Source organism: Lithobates pipiens, unplaced genomic scaffold, assembly GCF_037356315.1.
Source record: "Lithobates pipiens isolate NorthernLeopardFrog02 unplaced genomic scaffold, aLitPip1_a1.2 Scaffold_3, whole genome shotgun sequence".
NCBI lineage: Eukaryota > Metazoa > Chordata > Amphibia > Anura > Ranidae > Lithobates > Lithobates pipiens.
In genome coordinates, this window is record NW_027507790.1 from 146,021,961 (window position 1) to 146,046,642 (window position 24,682).

The window sequence follows — 24,682 nt, forward strand, 5'->3', positions numbered from 1 at the left end:
CGAAGACAGCCCAAAGTTTGCCCATTTCTGTTTTAATACCTGCATAGGGCAAGTTAGGAGCCATCCACCCTAGTGCGTTGGGGTAATGTACACTAATTTTGAATAGGATATCACCACAATGCATAAAACAATGGACACACACAATTTTTTAACATAGAATACCACAACTACATAGTTCACATGTGCGATCTAATGCACAGCATAGGTACCATTCAAAATGAATGCTAATACTCTACACACACACTACAGGCAGTCCCCGAGTTACATATATAAAACTTACATATGACTCATACTTACAAACGGAGGGAGATAAGAGAAAATGAGAGGAAATCTACACCTAAAGGGAAATTCACTCCTGTAAGGCCGCGTACACACGCGGGGACTGTTCGCCCAACTTTGTCCGTCAAACAGTTTCAGCAAACAGTCCGCTCAAAATTAGCATGGACGGACATGGCCACACACGACGAACGAACAGTTTGCTGAAACCGTGCGCGATGACGTGAACGGCACGTACGACGGGACGAAAAATACGACGTCCTATACACTGCATTATAACTTTCGGCGTGTGAATCCTTTCTGAGCATGCGCGGAACTTAGTTTGACGAACAAGCCTACACACGAGGTGACTGTTCGCTGAAACAAAGTTTCAGCGGACAGTTTTTCGGAATTTCCGAAAAACCTTGTTCAGCGGACTGTTCGCTGAAACTGTCCGCTGAAAGCCCACACACGAGCGGACTGTCCGCCGAAACACTGTTCAGCGGACAAAGTTGGGCGAACAGTCCCCGCGTGTGTACGCGGCCTAAGAGTTATCATGGAAAAAAAGTGTCTCCACTGAAGCTTTATCACCAATCCTTGTTTCCACGTCAACGCAAATTTTTTAAATCTAATTGTCACAAGGACAGAAAGCAAGGGGAAATCTTCTGAACTGGGGCACAGACGGCAAAACAAATGTTACAGGGGTGTTAACCCTTGTCAGAGAAAAGGGGGTAGCCATTTTATAGGCCTCCTTTTGCCCATGGGACTGTGGCAGCGTCATAATAAGCCCCTTTTTGGACAGTTTTCAATGGGACTTGTTGTGATAGGCCAGTTAAGGTCACATGCCCGGGAATGTTCTGGAAGGTCAGTAGGTCAGTTTGGGATAGGTCAATCAAGATCAGGTGACCTCTTAGAACATTCCAGAAGGGTCTTAGGGCACTACTAAAAGAACCTGTCACAGAGGCTAGTTGCCAGAAGAGGTTCACCGAGAAGAGCTCCCCTCTCAACCCCTGAACCCCCCCCCCCCCCCCCCGTCACGGCCAAGGCTTATGTGGTGGGTCCCTTTTGATAAGACAGATCAAAGGGGGATATAGGAAGATGTTAAAAAAACATTATTGGTCAGCTTGAGTCTAAGTGTCTAAATTTGTTATTGAATTTTAAGTATTAAAGTTCTTGGTGTGAAGAAAAGTTATATTGTGGAAAACATGGATTTAAAACCAATAAACCAGGCCGTGGCCTATTTGAATCCACTATTGGTGTTGGTTGTTTTTTCCTTATAAATTCTATGCATGTTTGTTCAATTAACATGGCGCCTACAGTCCCGTTCCTATGCTAGCCAAAAAAACGTAAAAATTATTTTTTGGCTGGAATTGCACCTAAAAAATGTTCCTGTTCCAACTTACATACAAATTCAACTTAAGAGCAAACCTACTGAAGAATCTTGTTTGTAACCCGGGGACTGCCTGTAGTGCAATATAACTCATCAATTCTTGATTGGGTGTAAAAATTAGACTTTGTAATGAGGATATAATGTCTAATCACAGATGAAAATTATAATCAATAGTTCCATATCCATACACTGGCTGCTTTTATTCAATCTGGACAGAGACCATGCTGGGGCATCTCCTTCTATCTCTCCACATTCCTCACTACCTTCCCCAATCATCATTTCCGAATATCCTCACATACCTGACAATGGCCTTCACAACACCCCCATTGAACAGATCAAGATTCACTCCTCAACAAACATAACTTATTATCCAGAAAACCTATAATTCTGCTGCAGAGACTGTATAAAATGACAAATTAATTTCCAAAGAATGTTGACAACAGTTTAAAGTTCATAAACAATAGTTATTGTTAATTCAAATAATAAATTATTTTCATAAAACTTAGCTTTATAGAATATAAAGCTGCTATAACACAAAGTGAGCTATGGAACTTCTTAGGAAAGAATTTCTCATGAAATACATCTAAGGAAAGGAAATTGTAGGCAGAAAGAAAGCCACAATTCTCAAATCTTTTCCACTGGGAGCTATTAAATAAGCAAGCCATCCTGTAATTAGCCCAATAGCATGAACCTTATTTAAAGCAAGCCGAGCGAGCGCCCCCCCCCCCCCTCCTGAACCGTACCAGGCCACATGCCCTCAACATGGGGAGGTGGGTGCTTTAGGGAAGAGGGGCGCCCTGCGGCACCCCCACCCCAAAGCACCTTGTCCCCATGTTGATGAGTACAAGGACAACCCTGGCCGTTGGCTGATGGGGTCTGCAGGCGGGGGGATTATCGGAATCCAGAAGCCCCCTTTAATAAGGAGGCCCCCAGATCCCGGCCCACCACCCTATGTGAATAAGTATGGGGTTTCTTCTTCTTCCTCCACAACGCTCTCGCCCGCTGTAATGCCATGGACACGGTGCACGATGACTTATATAGGCAAAAGGGCCGGGGTCATCGGGTGATGTGACCCTGCCCCTTATGATGTCACAGCCCCAGTGCATGCTGGAACTGCAACGTCATAAGGGGTGGGGTCACCAGGTGACATCTCCCAGAAGAAGAAGACTGGGCCACCGCTAGCAAAAGAGCAGAAGATAGCGGAGGAGCCCAGGAGAAGAACCGGAATGCGCTGAGAAGTCTGAAGAAGACCCTCTGAGCTGCCTAATAAACTACTTTAAAAACCTGTGTAGTGTTTTTTTTTTTTGACACTTTTTCCCCCAGGTGAATGGGTAGGGGTACGATGTACCCCATACTTATTCACATAGGGTGGTGGGAGGGGATCTGGGGGCCCCCTTATTAAAAGGGGCTACCGGATTCCGATAAGCCCCCCACCCACAGACCCCGACAACCAACAGCCAGGGCTGTTGGGAAGAGGCCCTTTTCCTGATCAACGTGGGGACCAGGTGCTTTGGGGTGGGGCTTCCCCAAAGCACCCACCCCCCATGTTGAGGGCATTCGGCCTGGTACGGTTCAGGAGGGGGGGGTGCTCGCTAGTCCCCACCCCCTTTCCTAACTGCCCGGGCTGCCTGCTCGGATAAGGGTCTGGTATGGATTTTGGGGGGGGGCCCATGCCGTTTTTTCAGCATAGGGGGTTCCCCTTAAAATTCATACCAGGCGATGGGGCTCGCAAGGTGTCAATCTCACCAATGAAAGCTGCGAGATTGACTTCCCTTTCTAGTCCCATCGTACCTGAAGTCACGTTCAAAATGAACGGATGGGCAAGTCTGTTCATTTTCAAAGTCCGTCGTGAAGTCCGTTCGTGTGTACGCAAGTCAGCTCGTTCAGAAAGTCCATCAGGAAAACCATTGGATGTCGAAAAGTCTGGTCGCGTGTACGCGGCATTAGGCTCTGAGCCGTGTCAGCAACCTATTGCAGTCACTCAGTTTTTAGTTTGACATTACTGACTACTTATGCTGTGGGCTCTTTGCATTGCCTAATCAAACATGACCATATTCATGTGTTTAATTCTTCTTTAACATGGCTTGGCAGTTGGCACCCAATGATAAATGTAGGAAAAGTAAGTGTGTGTTTACAAAATTGTTAAAGTAACCAAAACAGGAAACTGTCTTTAATGATATTTAATTTCCTTGAAAGATTGAAAGTCACCTAAACAATACTACTCTGAAAGAATGAAAGTGATCAGTCCTGATCAGTATGAATATGGGAGAAGCTGAAACCTCCATCTGTAATATCCGCTCGTACAGCAACCACATCTGGCCATGCATATGATCATTCTATAACTAACTACAGTTCTGCCAATTAATTCCAAATGTCCAGTCTTTAGGCCACAATCCCACCTGAGCGTATTGGAATCATGAACAGAATTGCGAGATTCTGCCTGTGATTCCCGAATCGCAGCAAAACATGCAATGCACTATTTCTTAATGGCACCCAAAATCAGCCAAAATTCAGTGCATGAGCTTCTTTGGCACAATTTTCGTGAAGAGGGAGACCCATTCAAAATTAATGGTGCCACTACAAAAACGTGCCACAAAAACGAGAAAAAAACACAGCGCCACTGTGTTGCTCAGTAGTGAACAGGGCCTAAATGCCGCCTGTTTGGCCACACACCATTGTACTGCTGAAAACTGAGCTCAAATTTCAGGATGGCTGATTGTCACATACAGCACACCTAGCTTTCAAACAAAATTATGGTTGTTGGATGTTTTGCTGTCAACTAGGCCTAAGGTCCCTTTCACACGGAGCGGATCCACTGGATGAACTCAACTAGCTCAGTGGGGGATCGCTCCGTTGATCCCCGCTGAACAGGCAGATGACAGATCCGTCTCCGCTCTCAGTGTGCAGGGACGGACCTGTCAGAGTTCCGCTGTTCTCTATGGTGAAATCGGATGAAAACGGACAGCCTGTCCATTTTTCATCTGATCTGATTTGCTGGACGGATGGGGAACATATTGACATCCGTCTGTTTTGAGTGGATCATGTTGGATCGGATAGCAGGTGGATGTCAGCGGACACATCTCCGCTGACATCCACCCACGCATAGAAGGCAATGGATGGCCTTCCCAAATCCGCCTGAAAACCAGGCATGCGGATCAGAGCTGGTTGATCGTGTGAAAGGGGCCTAAAAGCACAAAATTGTCCATCAGCATATGCTTATGTAGCCAAATGTGCTTCCAGGTGGTCAGATACTATAGTTCCCCCCTTCCAACACTGTTTGTTAATAGCCTTTCCCTGTATAGATATATCAAATTCCAATTAAAGTGTTACTAAACCCACAACAGTTAAACCAGTCTGTATATGCATTAAAGCATGCTTGATACTATGGAACCTAAGGGGTTTATCCTCTGCATTGTGTAACGTTTTTTTTCTTTCTTGGGAGGGTGCATGTGATCAGCACAGGGCCAATCAGCACTGTCCAGACAGAGGGCCAGGGGCCCTGCAACCTCATAGGACAGTCAGAGTAGAATGAAAACTCTTCCTACAAGCTTTAACCTGACACTGATAGAAGTCACAAGACTGCTCTAACTGCTGATGAGAAAAGGTATTTAGCAGTTTATATTTACTAAAGCTATTGTATTACCATGTTCTGTGTACTGTGGAAGACCAGATATAGTTGTAGCCGTGGGCTCCTGAAGAGCATGCACTATAGGTTTTTCAAAGTTAAACTTTACCTAAACTACAGTTTGGTTTGGGTCTATTTGCCTAAATTGGACTTCTGTGTCAGTCTGACTGGGCTGTGAGATGTTCAGCCTAGCCACAGGGGGCACTGTCTCTGGTGGCAGGCGTGGAACTATGGTCTGGTCAGGCGCTTAGGTTACTCTCTTTCGGAGCCAGGTCAGTGGGAGTGGCCCTCTCGCTGTGCCCTCTGGGAGAGGGTATTTAAGATACGGACGTCACATGGTTAGGGGTTCCAGTCCAGTATAATGTGCTGACTACCTGCTCCTGGTCCTCCTGACTAAAGGAGGATTCTGAGGTGGTTGGGTGCCATATCCAGTTCGGGAGAGACCCATTGTACTTCAAGCATTCCAGGAGAGGACTCTAGAAGAACACCACGTACGGGTTGGTTTTCTTAACAAGAGCCTGGAAGGGCTGAAGTTACCAAAAGAATTCGGTCTTGTGGATATCGCCAAGCAGGTTGAAAGATCCAGGTATCCTACAGGTGTTCTACAGCTTAGTTTCCCTACGGGTTCTGCAACAACATCTGTGACAAAGACTTTGTTCCTGAGCAAGCACCTTGTTGGCTGCTAGGCCTTGTGAGAGAGGGACTGTCTAACCTGAGTGTTCATCCAGCTGCGAATGACTATTCTCTGGATGCAGTCAAAGTAAGCAAGTTCTTTAACCACTTCAGCCCCGGACCATTTTGCTGGTTGAAGACCAGACCACTTTTTGCAATTCGGCACTGCATCGCTTTAACTGACAATTGCGCGGTCATGCGACGTGGCTCCCAAACAAATTTTTTGCGCTATAAACAAAAATAGAGCGACAATTTTGAAAAAAACTCATTATTTTTTACTTTTTGTTATAATAAATATCCCCCAAAATATATATAAAAAAACATTTTTTTCCCTCAGTTTAGGCCGATACGTATTCTTCTACATATTTTTGGTAAAAAAAAAAATCAATCACAATAAGCGTATATTGATTGGTTTTGTGCAAAAGGTATCACACCTACAAAATAGGGGTAGATTTATGGCCTTTTTATTATGAATTTTTTTTTTTTGTTATTGGTAATGGCAGCGATCTGCAATTTTTATCGTGACTGCAACATTATGGCAGACACATCTGACACTTTTGACACTAGTTTGGGACCACTGTCATTTATACAGTAATCAGTGCTATAAAAATGCACTGATTACTGTACTGTGTAAATGACACTGGCAGGGAAGGGGTTAAACACTAGGGGGCGAATAAGGAGTTAAATGAGTCGTAAGGAGTGATTCTAACTGTGGGGGGGGCTACCACTGACATGACAGCGATCACTGCTCCCGATGACAAGGAGCAGTAGATCCCTGTCATGTCACTAGGCAGAATAGGGAAATGCCTTGTTTACAGAGACATTTCCCCGTTCTGCTGCTCCGTAACACGATCACAGGACACCGGCAGACACTGAGTCCGCAGGACGCGTGGGCTTGGTCACGAAGTATGCGAGGCGCACGCTCACAATGCTGCATCTTAAAGGGGACGTACAGGTACACCCATTTGCGCAGCCGTGCCATTGTGCTGACGTATATTGTCCTGCACTGGACGCCAAGCTGTTAAAGTGTATTTTTTTCTCAAAAAAAAATGTGTTTGAAAGCCCACTGCACAAATACACTGTGACATAAAATATTGCAACAACCATTATTTTATTCTCTAGGGTCTCTGCTAAAACAAATAAATATATTACAAGTTAAAACCAGTATTTTTTGCTAGAAAATTACTTAGAACCTCCAAATATATATATATATATATATATATATATATATATATATATATATATATATATATATATATATATATAATATTTGGAGGTTCTAAGTAATTTTCAAGCAAAAAATACTGGTTTTAACTTGTAAGCAACAAGTATCAGAAAAAGTCTAATGCCCCTTACACACAATCGGACTTTCCTCCAACAAAACCGTGGATTTTAGTTTGAAGGATGTTGGCTCCAACTTGTCTTGCATACACATGGACACACAAATGTTTGCCAACAATTATGAACGTAGTGATGTACAAGATGTATGTGATATCTCTGTGAGTGAATAAACCTAACTAAAATAAATTAAAAGTGAGGTGTGTGGCGCTCATAAACAGACAAAACCAGGTTTGTATAACTACAATGACCTAAATAGTGGGTCTAACCTAAATTTCCCTAATAAAAAAATTGTTGCATATAAATTAATATATTGAGCATCCAACATAAATTACTGTGTTATCATATAAATACAAAAATTCCAGTGCTTACATAAAATACTGAACAGCATGTGTATCCAATATTGTTGCTAAAATAATACTAACAAAGTATCATTAAACAAATCACCCAGTATGTACTAAGTGTCAATATACAACATAACTGTCCATGAAATTGAAGTCTCTAAAAAAAAACTCTCCAATGAAAAGTGGAGTAGAGAAAAGAAAATAGACTAATGCCCCATATACACGATCGGACTTTCCGACAACAAAAGCGTGGATTTTTGTCCAAAAGTTGTTGGCTCAAACTTGTCTTGCATACACACGGTCACGCAAATGTAGGCCAACAATTCTGAATGTAAGAACGCGGTGACTTACAGCACATACAACGAGCCGATAAAAAGGAAGTGATGTGATATCTCCATTACGAACGCTAGTTATATCTCCAGCTTGTACTTGATTCCAAGCATGCATGGACTTTTGTCCGACAGACTTGTGTACACATGATCAGAAAGTCCAATAACAAAAATTTGTTGGCAGAAAATTTGAGAACCTGCTAGCCAACATTTTTTGGGGAAAGTCCAACAACAAATGTTCGATGGAGCATACACATGGTCGGACTCTCAACCAACAAGCTCACATCCAACATTTGTTGTCCGAAAATCCGATCGTGTGTACGGGGAATAAGTCTTTAAGTGGTTAAACTGACCTCATTCACAGACTGAAGTTCATCCCTTTGATCTAAATGGGATCTCCAAACTACGGCCCTCCAGCTGCTGCGGAACTACACATCCCATGATGCATTGTAAAATTCAGAGCCATGACTAGGCATGATGGGAATTGTAATTGCTGAACAACTGGAGGGCCTTAGTTTGGAGACCCCTGAATTCTAAAAGAACTAAATGATGCTATGTTTATAGTTATCTCCCAGTGCTGACAATTTTGTGATAAACTTGGCAGGCTGCCTGAATTGAAATTGCAGTTTTTTAATGATTAATCTTGCAGCTCTAAAACATTGACAAAGGGACAGCTGTACCAGCAGGCACAACATTCTAAAGACTGGGCAGCGCTCTGTGGCATACACATGCATTTGCAAATGTGTGCAGACTAAACCCCTGTTTTTATCGCATACTGTTAGACAGGTTATTTGGTTGTCTGTGGGCTGGTGGTGAGTAAAGCTTGGTTTTTTCCTCGGTTTATCCTTGGGTTTGTTTGTATCTAAACATTCTAAAGAGTCCCTAATGAAGAGAGACTGCCAAAGTGGTACCATGGCAAGTGAAATTTATATATGTGGAGCAAGGACAATAAGCATCAAAGTAGGCCAAACATTTCACATAACAAGCGCCTTCTTAACGCACAGATTGACTGAATTCAGGACCACGACAGAGGTGAATTCTGATTTACCATTTTTCCATCACCGGACTGAACTACCTTCACCAGATTGAGCAATTCAAAAATTGTTGACATGCAGAAATACTCATGTCAGCAAAACATTCATCTCATGAATGAATCTATTGTCTAAAATAATGGTGACTGGAATTCCAGAGCATTGTAGTAAACACCTGTATTAATACCAAGCAGAACGTCACCCTATTCATTACATGACTAAACATATGCATTTAATTGTCTTGAAGACACTTCCCTTATATCGTCATTGTCCAGCAGGATACATCCCCATTCCCAGAATAGCTCACTGATTAAACATTCAAAATATTCAGAGAAATATAAAAGCAATAGATTTTACTGATTAGTTCAATGATTAACATTCACTGTGTTTCTTTGTCAGCCAGAGCTTACATGGGAGCGTTACCATGATGTATAGTAGTAAATCTTAGGTCCACACTTATTTAATGACTTGCGTTACTGAGCTGTTTCATCATTGATTTCACCTTAAGAACTACATATGTATCTAATCCTGGAAATGCATGGTCCAGTGTAATTTTCCGAACCTACCCAGGGGTTAGTGAAGTTAACAGGTCTGCTCTATATGTCAGTAATTGTTCAGTCTCCCTTATCACAGTGAAAAACAATGTCACATATAGCTAATATTATCATGAATTTGTTTCTCTCTGCAAAACATTTTTTTTTAGGTTTGGATAAAGTGGGAAAAGATTAGATATTATGTAAAGTTTTAATGCTGTCTGAGTACCCATTGGGGAGAGTCACCCCTCTATTTGTACTGGCGACCGTTGTTACTGAAACAGAAAGTGAGGGGAAATCCAACAATTTAGAGTTGTCCCCAGAAGAGGGGAATATATCTCACACTGAGAGATTTCCACTAGCTTCTTGTTGTACCTCTGGAGCAGGAAGTGAAGGGAGATTTCCCCAATGGTGCACAGACAAAAAAAATGAACGGCCTATCGGTCATTCTGGAAAACCAGCATTCGATCAGCACTTTCAGCCAATGACTGCTGCGCTGATCTCTGTATTCTGACTGTGTAGGTTACGAGTCTCCACTTATAGAAGGCAATAGCAGCAGCAGCAGAGATACCTGCATACACATTAATTGTGCTGTGAATTTTTATTTCGTTCAACCAACTGGTTGAACAAAAAAAAAAACTCAGTGTATGTACCCTGCTTTACCAAAAAAACGTAAAAAAAAAGTTTACATACATTTTATTATTCCTCTAGGTGGAATAGCTTTTGGAGAAGAACTGTGAAGGGAACAAATAGGAATGACATTGCAGCTATCCCATGCCGGCTCTGAGGCTGAGAGGTCAGCTCTTGGTCTGCTTGGGGTAGAGCATAGACATGGTTGTGGTGGGCAATGGTCTCAGCCACACTCTGAAAGGCAGAGCCAGCTGTCAAGCAGACAGCTGGGTTGATTCCAACAATATTGTCAGGATCCTTCCCAAACCTGACATGGCTCTACCCCATCAGCTCTACTGTTTTAGAGGAGCAGGGCCTCTTATGTATGTAAACTATTGTATAATACTTCATAAATGTTATAGTGGAGAGGGTCATACTGTATATAGTGAAGGTATAGGTGTAAGAACCAATATTTTCATATCTCTGTATGTAGCAAGTGAGCACATTGCTATGTGAGAGGCACAACTAAAGTGCATCATACACTTTTTTTCCCCTCTCAGAGGATGGAACGTCCCTCAGATTTGTATGCTCATACTGCTTTCTTTATTAGTGGAGCTCTGTCAGTTGTTTGGGGGAGGAGAGAGGGAAGGGTGTCTGTGTGTTGTGTGTATGGTTTCTGTTTGTTCCTTTTGTTTGCCATGACCAGTTAGGCTTCATGTACACTAGCCTACATTGGTAGCTCCTATACTTGAGTTCAGGAGCTTTTGGCGTTTTTTTGCCAAAGTTCCTAAACTAAACTGCTACCCTCCCTGCCAGGCCCCACCTGACAGCACTGGGGCCTGGCAGTAAGGCCATTTAGGCAGCCAGTATTGAAGGTTGGAAGAAAGGAGAAAGAGGCACACATGCTCTGCCATACTCAGAGGTATCAGATACAGTTCTCTCCAGCAACTAATCAAAGTAGTTGGGGAGCGATCATAAGTTAAGTATAATCAAAGAGGAAGGGCACGTTTAAATGAGCTATTGATTTACCCTCTGGGCTAACTCTGTGCCAAGTGTTACTTTTTGGGTGCTTTGGCGCTAAATGTATACCTACTACTTATGCTAAAAACTTTACAATGGTCTTAGTGATAAATTCTTTTTCTATGTAACTGTTAATTTTAGAAAGCTACATGTGTAAAAATATTGTCTACACTTACATAAGGTATACTAACAAGGGCATGCCTCTTTTTTACCTTTAAAGCAGAAGTAAAATAAAAAAAATACAAAAAAAAATTGCCAGAAAGTATGTCTCAGAAGAGACATGCAAAATCAGATCTGCCAAAAACTTCTGCTTCTTGCTAATAGAAGTTTTTTGTTTTCTGTGTCTTCCTGGCATCTGTAGGGTGCTGAGAATGGAGCTGGTGCCAAAGACAAAGTAACTCCTGTAAGTTCTATTGTAAGGATGCCCAATGGGCAAAGAGGTGACAGGGGACAGAGCAGCAACTGACAGCATTGATCGTGTCAGTTCTGGAAGGAGGCACACTCATAAGGTAAGTGTGCCATATAGTGAAAGTATGCCAAGCATATACTTGCACATTATGGCAAAAGATCTCCCACACTAAATCTTTACCCCACCTTTTACTGGCATACAGCAGCATAGAAGCTATAGAAAATAATAGAAATAAGGGTTTTCTGTGTTAAAGAGAACCTGTGCTGAGAGTTTAGCACAAAAAATAATAATTTTTCCTGACATCCTCCTCAAATTGCTAGTTACCTAGCTGTCTATATTTTCCATACTTTCCCAGGATGCAGACGAGGAATGGTCAGAGCAAAGTCAGAGCTCCCATCTCTAGTCTTGTTCCAAGTCTGTGACTTTGAAAGTACAGTATGACAGCCAGTGAACTGCTGTCAGAGAGGAAGGTATGCAATGGCAGCCTCCATATTTCTCTTATGACCTGTTTCCTTTAATAAAAAAATCAGAGTCAGGCACCAGTCATGGCACCAGTCATGGTAGCACATGTATCTTAGTATTCATGTCTGTCCAATAAATGTATATAATTGGGACTGAACAGACAAGGTGCTAATTAAATACTGATTCATCATCCTTTTAGGACCTAAATATATAATGGTTTAATAAAGATAATTGGATCATCATCAACTGTATATATTTTAATGAGATGTATTGTTTTATATTAGAAATAACTGCTTTGAAAAAAACACTTTCAAACTACTTCATAGCAAATAGTAATTTAAAAAACAATCAACATAGGCATTTAGTCGTCACATGGATTCATCTGCTTACAGTATATAAAACAATTACTGTATATGTCCCATTGGTTGGGAAATCTGCTTTTTAGCACTGGATCTTTGCTCTAACTATGTTTTTCTCCAGGTTGAGTGGCATCTGTCTAAAATGGTCCTAGTGAGCATTTGCTTAAAGCGGAGGTCCACCCTAAAGTGGACCTCCGCTCATCAGAACCCTCCCCCCCTCCGGCGCCACAATTGGCACCTTTCAGGGGGGAGGGGGGTGCAGATACCTGTACAGTACAGGTAGTCTGCACCCACTTCCAGGATAGCTCTCTGCGGAAAGGGGCGTAGATTACGCCCCTTTCCGCAAGTGCCCGCCCCTTCCCGCAAGTGCCCCGCTGCCTGCTGGGAAACACACAGATCCCAGAGGCAGCAGGGACCGTCCTTATTGCGCAGCGCGATTCGCGCATGCGCAGTAGGGAACCGGGAAATGAAGCCGAAAGGCTCAATTTCCTGATGCCCATACCCAAGATGGCGGCGGCAGCACCTTACAGATGATCTAGAGATCAGCTTCGGGTGCCGACATCGCGGGCGCGCTGGACAGGTAAGTGTCACTATTTTAAAAGTCAGCAGCTGCAGTATTTGTAGCTGCTGGCTTTTTAAAAAAAAAAAAAAAACGCGGAGTCCCGGCGGACTCCCGCTTGAAGTTGCAGGCAGTGACCTACAAATCAGCGTATGTGACTTCAAATGTTAGAGCCAACAAGTACAAAATCTGCAGGCAAACAATGTAACAGCCTGTGAATGGGACCCTGCTGGCCCCAGTCAATGTGTGTGAAATGTTTTTTCCAATTCAATTAAATGGGTCAATCTTTTTTTTTTATTATTATTATGAATTTAATAAATATGTCATACTCACCTGCTCTGTGCAGTGGTTCTCAGGCAGGTCCCCTTACGCTACTCCTCTTTGAAAGTGTCCCCATAGAAAGCTGCTTTCTATGGGGGCACTCATGTGGGCTCAATCCCTAGCTGCATTGTCTGTCTATAGACAAAGACAGGGAGGCTCTGCCTCACCCCTGCTCCCTCATCACAGAATTTGACTGACAACAATGGGAAACAATGGCTCCCATTGCTATCAATCTGCTCTGTAGAGAATGAGAGAGCTCTCGGGTACAGTGCTAGATCAAGATAGGGCTCACGTATGTACAAGTATTCCAGAAATATATGAATTTCTGACAAATATTATTCTAACCAATATAATAATTATTAGTAAAAACTGACCACATACATTACAATCTAATTATATCATTTACTTTTGATCCTCCAACATCTATGTAGTACAAGGGCCTGCCTGCAAGGGCTTGTATGGTTTAGGTAGTCCTTCACATTGTAGAATTGTGGTAACTGTAGGGAGATTGTATCACGAATGCACATCAGATTTGAAGGCATATGACAAGGCTGGGAATGCAGTATTTGTGGATTGTAATTGGATGTTTGATTCTAAATGACCGGTGGATCTTCTGGTAAATTAAGCTATGGCGCTAAAACCTTATTAGTGTACTATAAATATAAATGCTGATACTCTGCAAAATCAAACGAAACCTAATGTAGAATTTCCCAAACTCCACTATATGCGTGGTATTAAACAAATTGCGTGAGACGAAAAAATGTGAATGAAATGTGTGTCTTATCTTACAACACAAACATGCACAGGTGTAGTGAAAAATACGGTTAAACTAACACGGCTGAAAATATGGGTGCTTGAGTAAAAAAGTGCTTTTGCTCACATGTGTGAGCCAATAATTATACTCCAAAAGTGACAATCAGAAAAGCATTGTGAAAAAATATCAAAATAAGAACACCAAAAAAATATTTTTTATAATGTCCAACTAAAAATATTTGTTCAAAGTCGCATCTTCTAGTTGTTATAAAAACGCATAAAACTTTTTTCTGGTAAGGAAGGTAAAGCAAGGTGACTGGTGTAAAGGGTTGGATTCCTCTCCGGTGCGCCACTCTGTGTTAGAGAAGAAATATATATATGCGCTCACCAGACATCAAACCCTTAATGGGTTAACCAAGCAGTCACAGTATGAGCCACTGTGCAGCTCTCGCAGGGCTCTGCCTCCGCTGTGCTGTGGAGATATTTTGCACTCTTCCTTCCGTGAATGGTCCGTTTAGCGTTTATGCATAAAGGGAAATAGAAGTACAGCCATAGTGCAATACTGTTGTATAAACGTACTTGTTTATTAAAATCAGGTTACTCACATAATCCAAAAAGACAAATCGCTGTGAAATTAGTTGCGCCGGCGTTACTGCTTGAATAGCGGTGTAAGGTGCACGTCCTAGGCCACGCCCTACGCGTTTCGTCAGAGCGACGTCATCTGGACTGGAGTCCAGATGACGTCGCTCTGACGAAACGCGTAGGGCGTGGCCTAGGACGTGCACCTTACACCGCTATTCAAGCAGTAACGCCGGCGCAACTAATTTCACAGCGATTTGTCTTTTTGGATTATGTGAGTAACCTGATTTTAATAAACAAGTACGTTTATACAACAGTATTGCACTATGGCTGTACTTCTATTTCCCTTTATGCATAAACGCTAAACGGACCATTCACGGAAGGAAGAGTGCAAAATATCTCCACAGCACAGCGGAGGCAGAGCCCTGCGAGAGCTGCACAGTGGCTCATACTGTGACTGCTTGGTTAACCCATTAAGGGTTTGATGTCTGGTGAGCGCATATATATATTTCTTCTCTAACACAGAGTGGCGCACCGGAGAGGAATCCAACCCTTTACACCAGTCACCTTGCTTTACCTTCCTTACCAGAAAAAAGTTTTATGCGTTTTTATAACAACTAGAAGATGCGACTTTGAACAAATATTTTTAGTTGGACATTATAAAAAATATTTTTTTGGTGTTCTTATTTTGATATTTTTTCACAATGCTTTTCTGATTGTCACTTTTGGAGTATAATTATTGGCTCACACATGTGAGCAAAAGCACTTTTTTACTCAAGCACCCATATTTTCAGCCGTGTTAGTTTAACCGTATTTTTCACTACACCTGTGCATGTTTGTGTTGTAAGATAAGACACACATTTCATTCACATTTTTTCGTCTCACGCAATTTGTTTAATACCACGCATATAGTGGAGTTTGGGAAATTCTACATTAGGTTTCGTTTGATTTTGCAGAGTATCAGCATTTATATTTATAGTACACTAATAAGGTTTTAGCGCCATAGCTTAATTTTCTTTTTCAGATTTCCAGCCTATTCCCACTTAGAGGGATAGGTTTCAAGCACAGGCAGCTTTAACCCCTCACAGTTCACTTTATTTTAGTTACTTTAATTATTTCAAACTTGTCTAGTGAACAGGTAAATTTGTCCATAGCGCAATCTTATTTTTCTTATTGATCTTCTGGTAAAGACTCTAAAACCTTCATCTTCACCTCCTACATTAGGCTAGGACTATGTCAGATGTTGCGTTACCTGCAGTATGATGAATGCATGTTCTGCCTGAATCTGTCAACATATCAATTTTTTTCTTAATAGCTTTGTGGAAAGAATATTTGGTATTACATTTTGTTTTTAACCAACCTGAACAGAAAGGGGGCAAAAATACCCGTAGGCCTTAATCAATTAATGTTTACACAATTATAGATGTCTGCTCCACAATAATACCATACATAAGAAACCATTTAAAGGTTTTCGGCTGTTCAGAGATGGGCAGATACGTCCCAAATCCCGGAGTGTGGAGGTGCAGAAACACCACTTATTGACTTGTCTATGGTCAGCTTTACTTTTACATGACCAAACATGCATAAAAACAAATATGTAAACAAACACTGTCTACATGTTCTGAGAACAGGAGCACACTCCTTGGGACTATTGACTGATAGTCAATTAATAAGACATCAGAGTATTGTGATTTCTTTATATGATATTTTTCTCTTAACTCTCTCACTGTTGACCCCATTAGGGAAAATCCCTCCCTTTTTTTTCTCCTGTTTACCACTATCTTTGAAATTGAAAGTAAAAGAAAATCCCACATTTTGGGCTGACGTCAAAACAGGAATAGAGGGGAAATCTTCCAATGGGGACACTAGTTCTGGTGACGCACTGGGATTCCCTCAGTTTAGAGGGATTTCCTAACACTTCCTGTTTGACTAAATGGGACACATATAGCAAAAACATAACTCTATCAATAAATAAATAAATAAATGTTTTGCCTTTACTTACACTTTAAGGCCCTATTTGGGTGAAAACCAATTAAGAATCTAGTAAAGCTTTTGGGTTGTCGGAGGAAACCACAACACACACACAGAAAATTCCCACAAACAAGCAGAAAGCATAAACAATCTGTGCATGCAGTTTCACCATAGACAACGGAAACCAAACTCCAGTCCCACAAAACAAAAGTGCTTAAAGTGGAACTTCACTTTCTCAGTAAACATTGACTATTTTTAATCCTTATGCTGCTAGCATTAAAGCGGAGGTCCACCCTAAAGTGGACCTTCCGCTCATTGGAACCCCCCCCCCCCTCCGGCACCACAATTAGCACCTTTCAGGGGGGAGGGGGGTGCAGGTACCTGTACAGTACAGGTATCTGCACCCACTTCCGGCGTAGATTCTGCAGAAGGTACGCCCCTTTCCGCAGAATCTACGCCCCTTTCCGAAGGTCCCCCGCTGCCTGCTGGGAAACACGCGGATCCCAGAGACAGCGGGGACCATCCTTATTGCGCAGCGCGACTCGCGCATGCGCAGTAGGGAACCGGTAAATAAGGCGAAAGGCTCCACTTCCTGATTCCCATACCCAAGATGGCGGCAGCAGCACCCGAGAGACGATCGAGAGATCGGCTTCGGGTGCCGACATCGCGGGCGCGCTGGGCGGGTAAGTGTCATTATTTTAAAAGTCAGCAGCTGCAGTATTTGTAGCTGCTGGCTTTTAAAAAAAAAAAACGGCGGACTCCCGGCGGACTCCCGCTTTAATACATAGATAGGAAAGTATATCATATTTGCTTGTTTTAACGTTTTTTTTCACATTTCTTCAGTAACTTCCTGGTTTCCAGGCATAGGAAAATCATGTCATACATCCCAGGGTCTTTCAGGAGGGAAATAGATGTTTTCTCAGCTAAGCACACCCCCCTGCCTGCCGGGGACACAATGGGCACCTTCGCTGCCATTGTGCTCTTGCTGGGTGTCCAGTGTGCTCCTGTTCCTTTAAAGTGGTTGTATACCCGCTGAATTTTTTATTTTTTTTCCTCACCTGCAAAGCAAAAGGCATAATGAGCTAGTATGCATCGCATACTAGCTCATTATGAAATACCTTAGAATGAGGCCCCAACATCTGTCCTGATCCACGCCGAGGGAGCTGACATGTTCCCTCTGCGTTTCTTCTGGGTATCGCGGCTCCGGCGCTGTGAGTGGCCGGAGCCGCGATATCGTTACTCCCGCGAGATTTCTCTCCGGCAGTCAGCGGCGCATTGCGGGGGGAATATCTCCTAAACCGTACAGGTTTAGGAGATATTTTTTTTACCTACAGGTAAGCCTTATTATAGGCTTTCTTGTAGGTAAAAGACCCCAATTTGGCTATACAACCACTTTAAGGGCTCACCTGCCCCACATCTATCCATTCTATGCATGTGCTTCCACTGTGGAGACACTTATAAATTTGTACTGTTAACTGCAAGCAACACAGGATGCCGTGACGAGGCCTTGCAGCTTTCACATGCGTTTGCAAATGCGTGCTTACTAAACCCCTGCTTTTAACAGACGGTTAGACAGGTTAATTTGGTTGGTCAGCAGACTGGTTGGTGAGTTGAGCTATGGAATTGTTTTTGTCTTACACCCCCCTGCCTGCATGCCTGAGTTAAAGGCAGATGGATTCCAGAAATTTACTGACATTGACACTGCCAGAAATGCTAGGGGGGGGGGGGGTTCAAAGTAATTTCTCAGCAAAATAAAGCATGGAGACACAAATGGATGGGGGAGTTTGCTTTAAATATTTAAAAATAATTACCGCAAATCGGGTTTTTGATTTGTGGTGCTCAGATACAGTGTGGTTTCATTTTAAACAATCAGGTACTGTGCTGTGCTTGGATATGCTAATTTACGAAAAGGAATTTATGTCACAGCGTAAGGGTTATCAGTGTGGCCAAAGAGAAATATTTGGGCTAGATCTTTTATTAAATATCAATCTGCTTACATCTTTATAAACTGTAGAAATATACTACTTTGCCTAATCATCATCAAATCATAATAAATGATTTTTTGGCAACTTTTAACTACATTTTGTTTAATCAGAAGACCCACCAATAGAGTAAGGGGCTGACAAACAGAAGGATGGAGTTTTTGCACCCTCTGAATATAGCTTTCAATTTCTTGTAGGGTAAAAACCACCTGACTGTTTTTAGGCATCAGTATACTTCTTCCCTCATTAGTTATATCTTGGGCTTGCAGTATAAATTTCTTAGCTTAGATCAGACAAAACCAAATGTAGTGTTCAACTAGATTTTTAGTCATGAAAACTAGGAAACTGTCAGAAAAGAAATAAAATAACTGCCAATGCTAGGGCAATCAGAGGTCATTTGAAGTCAACTGCCTGACTTCATGTACTTGAGACTTCATGTATTTGGCCTAACTTACTAAAGTTTGAAGTACTCTGAAGTGCCATGAAGCTGTGTAGACTATGAAACTGAATCACCCACGGAAGTACGTGCAGCGGGAACCTGAGGAATGTGGGATTTGTAGGGAGTTGGTTCAACTTTATCATTTTTTCTATACTTGCTCCATGAAAATCAAACGGATTAGCTCCCCTAGCTTTCTGCATAATCAGTTCCTTTTCAGGATAATGGTGGATCCGGCAGATGATGTCCCGTGGGACGTCTGTAGCAAGATTGCGTGGTCGGAGTGCCCTGTGCACCCGGTCAATCTTCAAGGGGGCGTCCGGTGCTCGGCCCAGAAGACTGTTGAAAATGCCCCGAACGGACGGTAACAGGTCGTCGTCCCCAGTCGCTTCGGGAAGTCCCCTAATCCGAACGTTATTACGTCTGTTACGATTCTCTTGATCTTCGATCTTATAAACGGTCGTACGATGCGAAATGGCAAGTTGTCGTGTAGTCGCCTGTAAGGATCGGATAGCGTTCGCGTGGCGATCTAGGCGTTGCTCCGACTCTTCGACACGAACCAATACTTGCGAGAGATCCGAACGAACTGCGGAGACCTCCTTCTTAATGACCCGCTCGAGGTTCAGAAGCATGGAGGCGAGATCGGAGGTGGTAGGGAGACCGCTCACTCTCGGCGCCGCTCCGGCGGAAGGATGTTGCTCCCCTTCATCGCCCGAGCCCGCCGAGGACTCGGGCGAGCGCGACCTCCGGTCCGGCCCATCGCGGGAGGCGAGATCTACTCCACCCCGCGGCTTGCGGCCTAGGTCGTCCTGCTCCTCCACCTCGTCCGGTTCCACGGAAAGGAATCGTTTAATTGACCCCGTCGAGGCTCCTTTCTTGGGCAGAGACTTGCCCGTCCGCCGGCCCATCGCTCAGGTAGCAAAAATATGGATTTTTGGATGATTTTAGGTATTTTTCTCGGTGTCGGTCTCGGAGCTCACAGAGCACACGTCTGCTCTAGCACATCACCAGGCCACGCCCTTTTTCTATACTTGCAAACACACACACACACACACACTCTCTCTGGGTGACAACCGCTTCCCAGGTATAGGATATAAAAGTTTCACAACTCCTATTAATACATAAATTTCTAGCCTGGCTGTTTCTGGCTGCAGTACTGCCTGATTTACTAACCCATAATGTTCATAAAGCCAGAACTCCCAATCTGCAGACTTGATGAAGTCAAAAAACTATTGGGCCCTTTTCACACCTGTGCAATGTAATGTGTATTGCCCAATAGTTTAATGTGTGACATAAGGACCGCTATTCTTTCCTATGAGGCCCATTTATACCTGTGCCCTATGATGCCACGGGGGAAAAATAGTACAGGTGATTTTGTTGGAGCATCAAGGCATGTTTTTGGCATGTAGCATGCATTTTGTGCATTTCAGCACAAGGCAACAAAATAGAATGCATGAAAAAAGCATCTATAATAAGCATGAATATGCAGGTGAACAAGCGTGGACCTATTACATCAATGGCAAACTACATACTTCCTCACTACTGGTTTTCCTTAAATAGCATGCCACCCGTTTTAGAAACTTCACAAACAAAATGAAGACTATGGGGGTTATTTACAAAAGGCAAATCCACTTTGCACTGCAAGTGCACTTGAAAGTGCATCCAAAGTGCACTTTGAAGTGCAGTCGCTCTAAATCTAAGGGATAGATCTGAAATGAGTGGAAGCTCTGCTGATTTCATAATCCAATCACGTGCAAACTAAAATGCAGTTTTTTTATTTTCCTTGCACGTCCCCCTCGAATCTACAGCGACTTTACTTCCAAGTGCACTTTCGGTGCAAAGTGGATTTTCCTTTAGTAAATAACCCCCAATGCCTTTATGTAATGCTAAATGTATCTAAGGACAATACAAGCAAGTGTTCTTGCAGTGTTGCTATTTTCACATTAAGGCCTCATGCACACTGGACATTTTTAACGGCGTCTGGTTAATTTTTTTCTGTCTCTAATTGTCCCTGCATATTAGCCTATGTCAGTGTTTTTCAACCAGGGTGATATGGCAGCCTGGGGAGCCACAAAGTGTCTCCATGGGTGCTTCAGCTAAATGACATAAAACTGCCCCAACCTGTAACTGTCTGATTAGAGAGCAATCCTTTGTTAATTTCTCTGTACAGACATAAGGGAGAGAGCACAGCCCACACCTCCTCTCGGCTTTCTCCTGATCCCTGCTGCTATCTATACTCCTGTCAGCAACCCAGGAAGCAAAGCGGGATTAAAAAAAAAATAATAATAATTTTGTGTGTTTTACTAGCATAGAAGAGTCCATTAAAAACGCGACACACAAAAAAGTGCCTGGGCTGCACAAGGCCTCAAACTGGTGTGTCCCAGGATTGTGTACAATTCTAAAGTGTGCCTTGACTGAAAAAAGGTTGAAAAACACTGGTCTAGGTGTCCATGCACACACAGATGTTTAGAGTAGTTTAGAGGTAGTGGCTTCTCTGCATTAAGGTGAAAAAACTTCTGTGCTGCCCCCCAGAGGCCCCCTTTTTCTTACGTGAACCCAATCGTTCCAGTGACAGGGGCGAGCACAGCATCTCCAGCCGCTGTCTTCGGACCTCATTGGGTAGACTGATTCTGCTGCTATCGATCAAATCCAGTGACACGGTAGTCAGGGGCAGGGCCGAGTCCTGCTGTCTATGTCAATGGACGCAGCAGCAAGACTCGAGATCGTGCCCACACAAGTGTCCCCATGGAAAGCGGCTCTGCATGGGGGCATTTGAGGAAGAGAAGGAGCCAGAAGCGGCGTGGGGTGGGGGGGGGGGGCAGAAAAGGAGGTTCATGGCCGCTCTGTGCAAAACCCTTGCACAGAGCAGATAAGTATAACATGTTTGTTATTTGTAAAACAAAAAGAACGAACCTTTACAATCACTTTAACTCTTAGCCCTTGTACACACGGTCGGACATTCCGATGGAAAATGTCCAATCGGACTGCGTTGATGGATAATCCGACCGTGTGGGCTCCATCTGACTTTTTCAGTCGGAATGTCCGACCAACAAAGTTTGAGAGCTGGATATAAAATTTTCCGACAACATGGTCCGATCGGACTTTGTCCGATCGTTTGTAGAGAATTCCGATCGGACAAAGTGCTCAGATCAAAGTACGAGAGCAAAGCTATTGGCTACTAGGCTGAACGTGGTCCTGTCAGAACGAACGAACTTCATCACGTTCCAAACGATCGGATTTTCCAACAACTTTGTCCGACCGTGTGTATGAAACACTGGTTTCGGACAAAATCCATCAGAAAAAATCTGACGGATTTATTGGTCGGAATTCCCGACCGTGTGTACAAGGGCTTAGAGCCGGTTCACACTGAGCCAGCGCGACTGCCTCAGGCGACCTGCACACGACTTCAGCGGCGCCCCCAAAGTAGTACAGGAACCTTTTTCTAAGTCAGACTTGAGTCGTTCCTATTAGAACGGTTCTATTGTACAGAATGGAGCGTGACTTGTCAGGCGGCTAAGTCGCTTGACAAGTCGCCCCAGTGTGAACCGAGTCAATAGTGCTTGATGCGCCTGACCTCTCTTGAACATGTTCTACGCATTTACAAGCATTTTTTTCTGCCAAAACGCTGCTACCAGGAGAAAAGGCATCTAGGAGAGACAGCCAAATGTCCAGTATGTATGAGGCCAAAAGGATCATCCTAGAATAAGTAAATGGAGTATAATACTACAACACAAGCCTATTTAATGTAAATAGCATACTCAGGGAGATGACAAACCACTTATATTAGTAGATTACAGTAACATAATACGGTATATTCATGCAATATGGCAAACTAATACTAATACAAGAAATGTGAGTGTATGAAAAAAGATGTGCTCAGGGTTTTCAAAAGTGAAGGACAACAGGGACATCGGTATCCCAAGACTGGGTGAATGCTGCCTTCCTCAGATGGTGCGATCCGATAGAAACTACAAAAAAGTAGTAGCCTTCCATTTTTGTCTTAAATGTAAAAACGTGCCTTAATTCCAGTGTAATTCAGGTACATTCCAGCGCCAGAAGTGCCGCTGTTCTGTTATAAATCAGTGTTTCTAAACACAAAGGCAGATGCTTTCATTTCTGTAAAGACATCTGTAGCATGAACACATAACGAACAAATACTATAGTGTAACAAGCGTGGATCATTCACACAGAGCTGAACATTTCAAACAGAAATAGTTGTGTATCCCAGTTCACAGTTACATTACTACAATCACTGAAAGTCCGCAAACTTTTTAAATTCCTTCCAACAAAATGCTGCCAATGGCATGTAACAAGTACTGGAGATGTTGGAGTTTGGCTTAGAGCTGCATTGCTGGCACTAGGCACTGGGCACCCAGAGTAACACATTATAGTTTCAGTTGCCTAGCTGCAGATTAACTTTTATACCAGAAAAGTCTTAAAAGCTTTGATAGGAAGGCACTCCCCAGAGTTCAGCTCAGACATGTGAAGAATTCACTGGTAAAACACTCCCTAGAACAGTAAAACAACAATGACAGCCCTCTATATAGAGTAGCACAAAAGCCCATATTGATCTTAGTAAAAAGGCAACACTTTGCAGATCGCAGAAGATCAATAGATTGCATTTACCGTAGCATACCACCAACTTGCAAAAGCCATGGTCAGTGTCAGTTGTGCAGTGAAGGCAGGATGCCTGGCTGTGCCAGTGATCTGTATTTACCTCGGGCAGAAGGGAGTGATTTGGAGGCAACCCCACCCACAATGCTCCATGACACACACACAGAGGGTAGTGTTTTGGGGTTCTTAGGCTGTGACACACCGAGGGAATGCACATCCACCACGCCCTGACAGATCTTCCTCATCCTCCCACCCTCACTGTAGCTGCGATCCCCAGCTTGGGATGGGTTGACCTAAATGACAACCCAGCTAAACTGGGGCATTCAGTGCTAAGTTATATAAAAGCTAGATGACATCTCCTGCTCTATAGGCAGTCTGATGATAAGAGCAGTGATGTCTTGTGTGCTGAGACACAACAACCCCCAGGCCAGGAAGACTGAATTCCTCCCCACTCCACTGATAAACAGAAGATAGTACAAGTACCCCCCACCTCCTCTCTATAAGCTGCGCTGACTCACTGCTCAGGCATGCACTTGCCAGTCTGCCCCATGGCAGCTTAACCACTCTGTGACTGCAGTACACCGCAATGTGTTAGAAGTAGGCTAATTACCTATGCAGTAGAGAATTAGGAATGCCCCAAACAAATAAATCATATAGTTATAATCATAAAAATAGATAGGGCAGGCTAACGCCCTAACCCTGCTTTGCACTACCTGCCTTGCAGCTGCTTTTCTTCAGTCACTGCCCAATGCCCAGCACCCCAATGCACTCACCTCTTTGGGGCCCTTGGCACCTCCTGCAGGCTTCCTCCCTTTGTGTGGCATGGCTGCACAGCTGGAAGGTCCTCAGCTCTTCTAATACAACACTGAGCTGTAGAAAAAGAAACAAAACAAAAAAAAAAGACAAATGTGACTTCCTACTGCATGAAACAGCTTTTCCGAGCTAGCTAGGCTGAACAGGCTCAGGCCCCTCCTCTGCCTGCTGCTGTAATATTGCCAAGGGCAGCCTTGTCCTGGCACACTCTTCTCTCTCTACTGTCAGAGAACTTTTGTGTTCCACTTAAAGTGACTGCTGGAGCACGATTTATTATT

General features: G+C 43.3%; 1 protein-coding gene across 4 annotated transcripts in view; it reads right to left on the reverse strand.

The window, feature by feature from the left end:
* The window catches only part of CAST (calpastatin), a 219,759-nt gene that overhangs the window by 150,417 nt on the left and 44,660 nt on the right, over positions 1-24,682 (reverse strand). For 2 of the 4 annotated variants that reach the window (XM_077462355.1, XM_077462352.1), the window contains exon 3: positions 24,365-24,461. In XM_077462355.1, the coding sequence (XP_077318481.1) occupies positions 24,365-24,415 (51 nt within the window). In that variant the 5' untranslated portion in view covers positions 24,416-24,461. Of the gene's footprint in view, positions 1-23,603; positions 23,741-24,364; positions 24,675-24,682 lie in introns of those variants that run through there. The other 2 variants (XM_077462353.1, XM_077462354.1) reach the window with 2 other exon arrangements.